This window comes from Siphateles boraxobius, unplaced genomic scaffold (assembly GCF_051911475.1).
Source record: "Siphateles boraxobius isolate OS27281-9 unplaced genomic scaffold, OSU_SipBor_1 16, whole genome shotgun sequence".
NCBI classification, from domain to species: Eukaryota; Metazoa; Chordata; class Actinopteri; order Cypriniformes; family Leuciscidae; genus Siphateles; species Siphateles boraxobius.
The window spans coordinates 14,811,967-14,824,663 of NW_027508766.1; the positions used below are offsets into that span (position 1 = coordinate 14,811,967).

General features: G+C 44.7%; 1 protein-coding gene across 8 annotated transcripts in view; it reads left to right on the top strand.

The window, feature by feature from the left end:
• rasgrf2b (Ras protein-specific guanine nucleotide-releasing factor 2b) overlaps window positions 1-12,697 on the top strand; it is an 84,526-nt gene that overhangs the window by 34,610 nt on the left and 37,219 nt on the right. For all 8 annotated transcript variants that reach the window (XM_077231695.1, XM_077231700.1, XM_077231701.1 and 5 more), the window contains exons 4-5: window positions 444-533; window positions 6,530-6,783. In XM_077231695.1, the coding sequence (XP_077087810.1) occupies window positions 444-533; window positions 6,530-6,783 (344 nt within the window). The remainder of the gene's footprint in view (window positions 1-443; window positions 534-6,529; window positions 6,784-12,697) is intronic.

Here is a 12,697-nt window from a genome sequence, read left to right on the forward strand (position 1 = left end):
ACCTGTATCTAGAGTGTACAATAGCACTTCAATAAACTGAAGTCTTTAGCATGTGACTGCGGTCTGCGGACCACACATACTGCCCTGCGGGGCATTTAACCTATTTGCATCCAGAGTAAATGCCTGATAAAGGCTTGGTGAGAGAGCTTTTTGATGAAGGCTGTTGAATGAAGGAAGGAAATTGTCCATGTAGAGGAAGTTAAGATGGTTATCTGATGTGCCAGCACCCACACAGGGTCTCCATGATCCAAATTTATGACACGTCGATTATTCATTGAGAATGATGAGTGCTAAATACACCAGCATTATCTGAGTTGTCAAATTATAATCACAGAGACCATTTGCAGCCCAATTGTTTTTAGAGTTATCTCCGCTAATGTACCTTCTCACGTGTTCAATACATTGTAAGGCTCAGTCATGTTGTATTTTGTTCTCTCTTAAAGATTGTAGCCTTGAACAAAACTAAGGAAAGAATGCGTCCCTACCACGTATACCAGGAAGATGAGGATCCTGATATAAAAAAAATCAAAAAGGTAAAGAACTTCGTTATAAACTCTTTTGTCTATAATACATAGCCAGAAGTATGTGGACATCTAAACAATGTAGCCATGTGGGCTTGTTGAACATTTAATAAAGGCTATTGGATTGATAAATTAATAAAATAAGGATCAGAAGTTTTTCAGTTTCTGTTGTTGTGCATCTGTTACGTTCACCTAAAGCAAGGTGAAGCAACATAAAACTGGGGAGACCACACATGGAACTCAATTTAACAATTAACATTTAATTGACAAAACATACACAAGACAGTAACCATAAATCAAAAAAATAAAGAAAAATAATTCATTCTGGAACTGAAGAGGAAAGAGCCAACGTCCCAGTCCAACTCCGTCAGTCCTTTTGTAATCGCCAACTCCTGACAAAACGCAGCCAGTAATCCTAAACCTGATCACCAGAGATTCACCACACCTGTTCCTGACGCTCCTCCAGGACATAGAACAACGCCACCTGGTGGAGAAAATACTAAAGACCATAACACCTCATAACACCATAAAACAACCACCATCGAACCGACCCCCACATACACATCAAAATGTTGCAATGCCCACACCAAAGCCAATGTTTCCTTTTGTATAATGGAATAATTCGATTGATACGAATTAAACTTCTTCGAAAAATAACGAACTGGCCTGTCAACCTCATTATCGTCCTTTTGCAATAGAACAGCTCCTGCACCTACTTGACTTGCGTCAACTTGGAGCTGAAACGCCCGATCCCACCGCGGCGCAACTAACACCGGAGCAGTACTCAGCAGAAGTTTTGCATTTCTAAACGCACCCTGACAACTTGAAGACCATTCAAACTTATTTTTTGACTTCAACAACTCAGTAAGCGGGGCAACTACCGTCGAGAAATTTGCGCAAAAACTACGATAATATCCGATCATTCCCAAAAATCTCATCAGCTCCTTTTTAGTAGTAGGAGCGGGGAAATCATCAATAGCTCTCACCTTTTCCCGTAGCCTACCGGACGCACCACCCCTTGTCCCACCACTTTTCCCAAATAAGTTACCGTGGCTTTAACAAACTCACACTTCGCGATTTATTGTTAACTTGGCCTTAACGAGACGAACAAACAGGGCACGCAACCGGCAACACTGTTCCTCCCACGTCTGACTATATACCACGACGTCATCCAAGTAAACCGCACATCCCTCCAACCCTGAAACCACTCGATTCATCAGGCGCTGGAAGGTAGCCGGAGCGTTTCGTAGACCGAAACTCATAACATTGTATGAGTATAACCCTGAAGATATAATAAAAGCAGAGACTTCTTGTGCCCGAGGAGTCAAAGGAACTTGATAATACCCCTTTAAAAGGTCGATCTTCGTTACAAATTTAGCTGAACCCACGGAATCTATACAATCCTCCATCCACTGAAGCGGAAAAGAGTCGGGCTTCGTGACGCTATTTAATTTTCTATAATCAGTACAAAATCGAAACGTCTTATCCGGTTTTGCAACCAGAATACATGGTGACGCCCAACTGGAATAAGATGGTTTCGCAAGCTCAGCATTGATCAAGTACCTGACCTCAGCTTCCAAATACTTCTGCTTTTCTGTCTAACTGGCGAAGAGTCTCCAACATCAATATCATGATAGATCAGGTCGGTACACGAAAGCGTATCAGAAAAAGTTACTTCGGGCAAATGTTCCAACATAACCTCCAACTTAGCCAGTTGTTCCGAATTACAAAGTCGGGGTTGAACAATACAATCAGACGTAAGACTATCGCCCTCAGTGCCATTTAACTTCGCTCTTGAGGAATCACTCACCTCTGAAACCACCGCCACCAATTTTACTTCAGCACCAAGGACAGCATTGTCACGTGTACGGCAGAAATAAGGTTTTAACAAATTCACGTGGCACAATTGTGTAGATTTTCTCATATCTGGCGTCGAAACAATATAATTTTGGTCTGATACCCGCTTCATCACATTATAAGGCCCAGCAAATCTTGCCAAGAAAGATGATCCAATAACAGGAAGCAAGATTAAAACTTGATCTCCGGGACTAAATTTGCGATGGTCTGACCTACGATCAAACCAGGTCTTCATTCTCAATTGTGCTTTAACTAGATTTTCTCCGGCCAATTCCCCTGCCAGATATAACCTCCGTCGAAAGCCATTAACATAATCCAGGAGATTTACAGACATTTCAGGTCCAGTCATGTTATCCTTCAGAAGGGACAACGGGCCTCTTACCTTGTGACCAAACACCAAATCATTAGGGCTAAAACCAAGGCTCTCTTGAACAACCTCGCGTGCGGCTAGCATCAACCAAGGAAGCCCCTCCTCCCAGTCTTTATTCAGTTCTTTACAATACACACTCAACCATTGTTTTAGCGTTTGATGAAATCGCTCAAGAGCTCCCTGGCTTTCAGGATGATACGCACTACTTTTATGATGTTTCACACGCAGTTGTTGCAAAATCTGCTCAAACATACGAGAAGTAAAGTTGGTTCCCCTATCAGTTTGAATAAATTTAGGAATACCAAAAACTTAAATAAATTGGGACAGAGCTTTTACCACAGGCCTTGTGGAAATCGTTCGCAGGGGATATGCAGCGGGATAGCGAGTTGTCTGACACATGACAGTCAACAAGTAGTTAGACGCTTTGGACGGTTTTAACGGTCCCACACAGTCAATGGTAAGATACTCAAAAGGATGGCTCACCGCAGGAATTGGAAACAACGGCGCTGGAGCCAAAACCTCATTCGGTTTACCCACCATTTGACAAGTGTGGCAAGTCTTAATAAAACTCGCCAAATCTCTTTTTAATCTAGGCCAGAAAAAAATAGTGCATTACACTGTTGTAGGTTTTCTTGACCCCTAAATTCCCAGCTATGTCCACGTGAGCCGGGCTCAACACCAAATCACGCAACTCCTCCGGAACAACAATCTGATATATGGGTTCACCCAAAGGACCATCATTACAAGGCGTCCACTTGCGAACTAAAACGCCATCACTCAGGAAATAACCAGAAGCCATACTTTCAATTTCGGTAGTAGATTTAACCGACGCAAACAGTGTTGTCAACCCGGCATCTTTTCCCTGATCCAAAATTAGCTCATCACGGGAAATCGAAGGCGGCAACAAGGATAAATTACCCAAAGGATCGAAAGAAGAATTTTCAATTTTTTCGCTGATCTGGGACACATTCTTTTCAGTATTCATAGCTCGAGACACTGCACAGGAAACAAAAACATCGGGAAACTCCTGGACACTCCTATCTGCCTCTGAAGATAAATTTGGATTAACCTTCACAATGGGAGGTACCACCCCACCCCACACACGATTTCCGGCCAAAATATTTCCTAAAATTACCTCTACATCTTCCAGAGGTAACGAAGGGCGCAACGCAATTTCAACTTCCCCACGCACCAATTCCGAATCAAACTGAATCTTGTGTAACGGAGCAGAGAATATTTCCAACCCAATTCCCTGAATCAGAACACTATTTCCTGTACTAGACCCAGAAGAAAAATTCAACTTCGATTCTAAAATAAAGGATTGAGAAGAACCTGTATCGCGCAGAATTCCTACGGGTACTTTGAAGTCAACTAGCGAAACATACCCCGTTGTAATAAATGGACAATAATCCGACTGGAACCCGCCAACCTTATCTGCGTTTTGATCTTTCCCTTCAACAGGGATTCCCCTCAACCCATGATGTTTCACACGCAGTAAATCCTGACGCAAGCCCAACAGCTTTTGCACTGGCCTTATACTTGCCTTTCAGCACCGGGCATTCCTTTTTCCAGTGGCCCCTTTCCAGGCAATACCTGCAAGTAGAATTTGGATATACATTTCTATTTGGCCTATACTCTGCTTTTAACGACTTCGGTCTATCTTGATTTTCAAGGTGATCTCTTTGGTAAACTGAATTTCTATGAATCAACACAAATTCATCCGATAAAACCGCAGCTTCTGCCGCGGTTTTCACCTTTTGCTCATTTAAGTATGTCACTATACGCTCAGGAATAATATTCTTAAACTGCTCCAAGATGATCAAATCGCAAGGACTCTCAAAAGAATCTATTCCTAAGGAACCGCACCAACGATTAAAGTGGCTCATGAGCTCTTGCGCCACCTCCACATGCGTTTGCCTTTCTCCCTTTTTCCATCCCCTAAACCTCCGACGATAAGCCTCAGGAACAAGTTCATAAGCTTTTAAAGCTGCGTCTTTCACGACCTGATAATCTTTTCGCCCTGCTGCTGAGAGTGGAATAAAGGCTTCCTGAGCTTTACCCTCAAGAACGCTTTGCAACAAAAGAGTTTGTTCTGCATCATTCCAACCTCTATCATCAGCAACGCTTTCAAACAACGAGAAAAAAACTTCTAGATTTTTCTCATTAAATCTGGGCAGCAACTTGGTCATATTTGCAATATTTAATGTTCTATTTAAACCTAGTTGACCACCCGAGTCGCCAATACTCCCCATTCTCCCTTCAGCAACCAATCTTAACCGTTCAGTTTCTTGAGTCAACTTAGCCTCCTGAATTTGTTTCTCATACTTAAATTTCTCAAATTCCCTATCACGCTCTCGTTCTTCAATTCTCAGTTTTTCCAATTCAAGCTGTCTATCTAGATCACGTTCCCTACTCTGCATGTTCAAAATTTGTAACTGTTGCTCAAAAGTAAACCCACTCTTTACTCCCGTCATAAGCGGCGTTGACGTACCGTCTGGTGAAATTACTTCTTCTGATGGTGCATCTGCAGTTAAAATCATCCTCTCCACTAATTTCTCTTTTACCATATCCCGAAACTGTTTTACCTTCGTACCTTTTGTTACCACTACCTCAAAATAAAAATGTTCAACTAACTCGGCTAATTGATCTCTTGAAAGATCATTCAATTTCTCCCCCGTAGGAGCTGCCAAAAACACCTGTAGTTGATCCATTTAAAACTTTACGTATTACCATTTCATCTCTTTTTCGAAGTCAAAATAAACTGGTTGTTCCCCTTTTCCTAAACTCCCAAACCGGAAAATGAAAATGCACAAAGACCAGGGCAAGGCAGATAGCACCATAATGCCAGGACAAATCAAGAGCCGTCCCGAATCTAACTAAGAAATCATCTAAATAACTCAACCCTAGTCTTCAGCACGCCCACCTGCAGCTCAACGGCTAACCCGTCTACCCGCGTCCGACGTACCAAAAACAACAAACTAAAATAAAAAATTAAAATAACAAACAGCGTCACCGCTCTAACACCTAACACGGGAGTTCACATGGCTCTGATGGTCTAACCAATCTCATTAATTCATCCCGGCAATTATAGTACCAATCCGTCTTACCTCTAGTCATGCACAACAGGACTCAACCCCGTCAAAATTCCAATGCTTCGACTTCCAGACAAATTTTTTCCTCTTCAGTCCCAGCAATCATTTACCAAATAATAAAACCAATCAAATGTTCCATGGTGTTTTATCCCCAAAATTAATTTGAATCAACCTCATTCAATCACCTCCCAAATCACAATTTTGCCGAATAACCTTACCCGAAATTCTTCTCTGAGCCTCTCTCAGTTTAGTAGACGAGCCCCCATTATGTTACGTTCACCTAAAGCAAGGTGAAGCAACATAAAACTGGGGAGACCACACATGGAACTCGATTTAACAATTAACATTTAATTGAAAAAACATACACAAGACAGTAAATATAAATCAAAAAAATAAAGAAAAATAATTCATTCTGGAACTGAAGAGGAAAGAGCCAACGTCCCAGTCCAACTCCGTCAGTCCTTTTGTAATCGCCAACTCCTGACAAAACGCAATCAGCCAGTAATCCAGCACACCTGATCACCAGAGATTCACCACACCTGTTCCTGACGCTCCTCCAGGACATAGAACAACGCCACCTGGTGGAGAAAATACTAAAGACCATAACAGCATCTCATCATCATTATAATAATCTGCACAAATAATAATCCCAAAGATACACTAAAACAACTCACACTTTCCCTCTGTAGGTCCAGAGCTTCATGCGAGGGTGGCTTTGTAGAAGGAAATGGAAGATTATTGTGCAGGACTACATTTGTTCTCCTCATGCTGAGAGCATGAGGAAAAGAAACCAGATCGTCTTCAACATGGTGGAGGCTGAGACAGAGTACGTCCATCAGCTTTCTATCCTGGTCAACTGCTTCCTGAGGCCGCTCAGAATGGCTGCCAGCTCCAAAAAACCACCTATAAGCCACGATGATGTCAGTAGCATCTTCCTTAACAGGTGCGTAATTTGGTTTCTGTGGCTTTAGCCCTGTTCACACGGGATAAGTATTACCCGGTGACCTCTAGTCATTTGTAATTATTGCGGAGGTTGTCTGTGATCTTAATCCCACGCAAATCGGCCATGTCTCTAATTTGTGAAGTAAAACTTCCCCCGCAAATGACCTACCGTATTTCGCCGAACACCGAGATCCTGTAATAATGTAAGTCCCGGCATCTCTGTGATTTGTCGGGGTGGTATATCATTTTTTCAAGGTTTTTGTTTCCTGTGCGCTTTTTTATCCATCTTTTGCGAAGAATGGAGGCTGCGTTTGGATAGTATTTTGGGTGCTGGGTCATATTGCTATACACCATGCAACTATAAAATTTTGCAGAAAGAGAAATCTGAAAAACATCAGAAAAGCAGAAACAAAAAGACTGATAAGATGGAGATGAATGACATGTATAGCAGCCTGCGGTAAGGAACATTCTTCTGTTTATGATATCATACAGCTAGACTTATAACGACAAGACATTTCCAAGCAATAGCCTATTGACATCATATCCGGGAGATAAGTCAGTAAATTCGAGTTAAATCACAGGCTTCGCTTATCCTGTGCGAATGCGCCACACAAAATTCAGATGTGTAGGGGGGTAAATTCCTAAATCACACAAGGTCCCCAGATAATACTAATCCAGTGCGAATAGGGCTTTTTAAACTTGACAAATCAACATAAGCTCATTAGAAAAACGTGCCTTTACCTGCATTTTTGCAAAACTCCTAAAATGTTCCAATGCATACAATTCACGTCAGTTTCAGCTGAAATCAACACTAGAGTAGAGGTGTCCAATCTGGCTTCTGGAGGGACAAAACCTTGCAAATTTTATCTGTTTTCTCAATATGCATTCTTAAGCGTCCTTGTGTTTTCATTTCATCTACCATCGAAGTTGAATTCCAATACTCAAGAACACAAAAACAGTGGATGCATGAAAGTACCCGGATGTGTTACTGATATTGAGGATGCATTGAATGCAGACTTGAGAGAATAAAACCATTAGAAATCCCAGAAGACACTGCAGGCGGACGAAGTGGCAAGTCCGTTCTTTACGTTCTTGGAATTGAGAAACAGCCATGATCTCCAACCAGCTTCAACACACTTGCATGACCTTTATTAGCTGATTCTGGTGTTTTTAAATAGTGTTGGAGCTAAACTCTGCAGGATAACCGGTTTTGACACTCCTGCACTAGAGGCAGTAAAACACCAACAACCTTTATTCCTTTTTTATTTCACACATCGTGATTACAAGGGCAGATCACTCTGGTCTACAGACAAATTTCTTCTGAAAAAATGTAGACCAGTGTTATTGATTGAAAGATATATTTTATTGTGGTTCCTTGCACAATACCCTGCTATGTCCTTAAAACATCTTGGTTACTAACGTAACCTTGGTTCCCTGAGAGTCGGGAACGAGTATTGCGTAAGTTAGCTTACGCTGTGGGAAAACTCCTTTTCTCGAGAATATTGAAGCATATTTTTTAAAACGCAGTGCAGCTCCAAAACAGACATACAGCTGAGCGCTTTAGCTCGCTAATTGGCTTGTGCTGCGGCAACTCCACAAACCTATGGCGAGTCGGCTGGGATGCGCGAACCAATCAGCAAGCTTCGCACCCACGTCAGTGCCTGCCAGAATGAGTGTGGGTTAAAGCTATATAAGCCCCCATTTCGCCATAGAATTCAGCTTAAATAGACTGAAGCGATCCACTGATCAAAGCACAGTAGCACAGCGAGTTACGCAATACTCGTTCCCTACTCTCAGGGAACCGAGGTTACGTTAGTAACCGAGACGTTCCCTTTCGAGAGTTCTCTCGTATTGCGTAAATTAGCTTATGCTATGGGAACCCCTTTCAAAACGCCATGCGTGCTTTAAAACTTCACCCCATACTATAGCCTAGGGCCAAGCGCCCGAGACCTAATAAGGCAAGATCAGTAATGAGCCTTATATAGGAAAGAATAGGAATGGGCCTTATAAGGGGCCATTCTGCTCCATATGTGGTATATAGAACCGCAGTTCATGTTTATCCAGGACCAGACAGATGTCGGGCCTTATAATTGTGAAAATGTGCTTAACACTTTATTCATACAGAAAGAACCCTTGCATATTATAAAACCTCATAAATGTGGACGGTGAGCCCCAGCCTTCCACCACACAAATATCTTCAATTGGTATTCCACTCGACCATGCCCACGACGAGGCCATGCTTCTCGTGGAATGGGCTTTGATACCTATGGGACAACGGAGGCCCTTAGACTCATAAGCCAGCAAGATAGCATCAGTCTTGACAGTCTCTGCTTCGTGACCGCAAAACCTCTGGTGCAGCCTCCGAAGCATACGAAAGCTGTTCTGACTGCCTGAAGGGGGCAGAATGCTGCAAATAGACTCTGAGAGCCCTCACAGGGCAGAGTAGGTTCGCGTCTCGTTCGCCTTCTGGCGAAGGAAGAGCTGACAGCTAAATGACCCTCGCTCTGAACGGAGTCGAGAGCACTTTAGGAACATACCCGTGCCTTGGCTTTAAGGACGACTCTAGAGTCGTTGGCCCCAAATTCAATGCAGGAGGTGCTCACTGAGAGTGCTTGCAAATCACCCACTTGCTTGACTGATGCCAGTGCTAGCAAGAGGGCAGTTTTGAGTGAAAGCGGCTTCAGGTCAGCAGACTGAAGTGGTTCGAAAGGGGCCCCTTTCATGGCCTCCAGGACAGTGGAACGGTCCCAAATAGGTATAGAGGTGGGTCGAGGCGGGTTCAGCCTTCTGGCCCCCTTGAGGAAGGGCACGACTACGTCGTTTCTTCCCAGTGATTGCCCGTCCACGTGAGCGTGAAATGCTGCTATGGCCGACACATATACTTTGAGCGTGCAGGGGGTGCAACCGTTTGTTGACCTGAGGTAGCATCGTGACCGACGGGAATGCGTACAGCGGGCGGCGTGGCCAGTTCTGGGCCAGCGCGTCCCTGTCTTTGGAGAAAAATGTTTGGCAATGAGCAGTGTCTTTTGAAGTGAAGAGGTCGACCTCTGCCTCGCCAAAGATGCTCCATATCATCTGAACCATTTGCGGGTGAAGAGACCATTCCCCTGGGGGGAAATTGTCTCTGGATAGCATATCCGCACCCTGGTTCAGAATGCCTGGCACGTGCGCCCCTCTTAGCGAGCGCAGGTTGAGCTGAGCCCATGGCAAGAGGTGTTTGGCCATGGTGTACAGGTTGCTCGACCTGAAACCGCCTTGGTGATTTATATAGGGAACCACTGACATGTTGTCCAACCGGGCCAAAATGTGGTGACCTTTTATGTATGGGAGGAAAGCTTTTAGTGATAGAGCGACCGCTCTCATCTCTAGACAGTTTATGTGTAGGCACCTCTCCGGGCTCGACCAAATGCTGGAGATGGGACTGCCCTCGTATAGGGCCCCCCAACCTCTGTTGGAAGCATCTGTCGAGATCGCTTTCCCCCTCGAAATCAGCCGTCAGCCGCGCTCTCATCTGTATAGAATTTATGACTGTTCCCAGAAAAGGTATAGTCTGGCTGGGAGACAGTGCGCTTTTTGAAGCATTGATCCTGAGACCTAGGCATTCTAGATGGCTGAGGAGCCAGGATCTGTGAGTTATTAACTGCGCCTCCGATTGGGCTATGACCAGCCAATCGTGGAGGTAGTTCAACACTCGCACTCCCCGTTGTCTCAGGGGGGCGAGAGCTGCGTCCATGCACTTCGTAAACATACAAGGTACTAGGGATAACCCAAATGGTTGGACTGTGTACTGATAAGCCTGCCCCTCGATGGTGAATCTCAAGAATGGCCTGTGATGGGGTGCTATCTGAATGTGAAAGTAAGCTTCTTTCAGATCCACTGAGAAAAACAAAGCACCCGGGTGAATCTGTGCGAGGATTTGTTTGGTTGTCAATATTCTGAACGGGCGCGTCATAAGCGTTTTGCTCAGGTGTCTGAGATCTAAAATGGGCCTGAGGCTGCCATCTCTCTTTGGAACGAGGAAATATCGACTGTAAAAGCCCGACTTGCTTAGTGATAAGGGGACTGGCTCTACAGCCCCTTTCACTAACAGTTTTTACACTTCGGTGCGAAAGACGTGAGCTGCGTCGCTTCTCACCAATGTCTCGACCACAGCTAGAAAACGTGGGGGTCTGCGTGCACACTGTAGTGAGTATCCTTTTTTTATTATGTTCAACACCCATTTTGATATTCCGGGGATGGCTTCCCAGGCCTTGGCCTGCATAGCTAGTGGTTGAATGAAGTCTGGGGATGGGCCGCTTTGTGATGGGGACCCGGCCGCCCAGCTGTTTTGTGTTTGTGATACTGTGTGAACAGTGCTTACCTGCTGGGGTGCGTACTTCATAGTGGGCACACAACCTACATTCATTAGATTTCCAGCGTGGGTTGGGGGGACAACGGACACTGTGGGAACAGTGCTTATGTGTAGGGGTACATACTTTATAGTGGGCACACAATCTACATTTCTTACATCTCCAGCATGAGCCAGAGGGAAAACTGATACTCTGGGGATAGTACTTACGTGCAGGGGTGCATACTTTTTAGTGGGCACACAGCCTACATTTATTACAGAAAGAAAATATCTCTTTTTTGTGTTTTATTTTGGTCGCCATAAAAACGGCGTTTGTTTGCATGTGTGCATGTTTTAAAACAGACTAATTTACTGCAATATTTAAGTTCCCAGCCGCCTGAACTAAAGATGGGACTGAGAGATGTGTGAAAAGCTTTTTGGAGGTTGGTCCGGCCTCGGTGGGACTCAAACACTCTCTTTTCCTTCCCGTCACCGTGGCTAGAAAGGCTTTCGAGGCTCCGGGTCCAACACAATCTTGGGTTGGGGTCCCCGTCACTATGGGAACTGCTGTCGCTTCGTTGAGCTGAGGAGGCGGTGCCGAGAAGCTCTGAGTCAAAGCTGGTTCTCACGTTGTTCACGCTGGCTTGTGTTCAGGGCGCGGGGGGAAAAGTCACAGAGCTCGCCTATTCCTCACATTTGGATGCAGCGAGAGAAACACTGTCATCCTTCTCATCTTCCTCGTCTGATCCCCAAAAATAGACGAGACCAGCCGCTTGCTGAGAGGGGCGCTGGTCCGCCTGAGTCAATGGGACCGTCGAGGTTGATTCTCTTGGAGAGAGCGAGGCATGCGGGGACTGGGCCGGCGTGTGCTCGCTCATGTTCATTCACAGGATATATCGCGCCGGATGGCACAGCAGAACAGTGGGCTGAAGGCGGAGTCCAGTTGAAAACCAGGAAGCCGGCGTCCTCAGACTTGCTTAGCAGGTGCTTGTTCCGCTGAAGGCTTTTCGACGGCGGCGAGGCTTCTCATCCGGAGGTCAGCGAAGTGAAACTTGCTGAAGGAGATTAAATCTGAATTCTATGGCGAAATGGGGGCTTATATAGCTATAAGCCACGCCCATCCTGGTGGGCTCTGACGCGTATGGGCTTGAAGCGTCCTGATTGTTTTGTGCATCCTACCCGACTCGCCATAGGTTCGTGCAGATGGTGCAGCACAAGCCAATGAGCGAGCTAAGGCGCTCTGCTGTATGTCTGTTGTGCAGCTGCACTGCGTTTTAAAAAATGTTCTTCAATATTCTCAAGAACAGGAATTTTCCCATAGCGTAAGCTAACTTACGCAATACGTGAGACCTCTCGAAAGGGAACACTTTTACCATAGTGCATTTTTTTTTTAAACAAATACATTGTGACGTATGCATTGCATAACCAGCTACACTGATGTAGTAAACATTGCATTGCGAACCTTGCGATACAGAACACTTGGGTATGAACCCAGTGAAACTCAAGTCATGATAAAAGAGTTCAAAAACTTGCGTAAGTAAGCTAAAATGCTATGGTTGCGTCAGAAAATGTGTTTTTGTCTCACGTT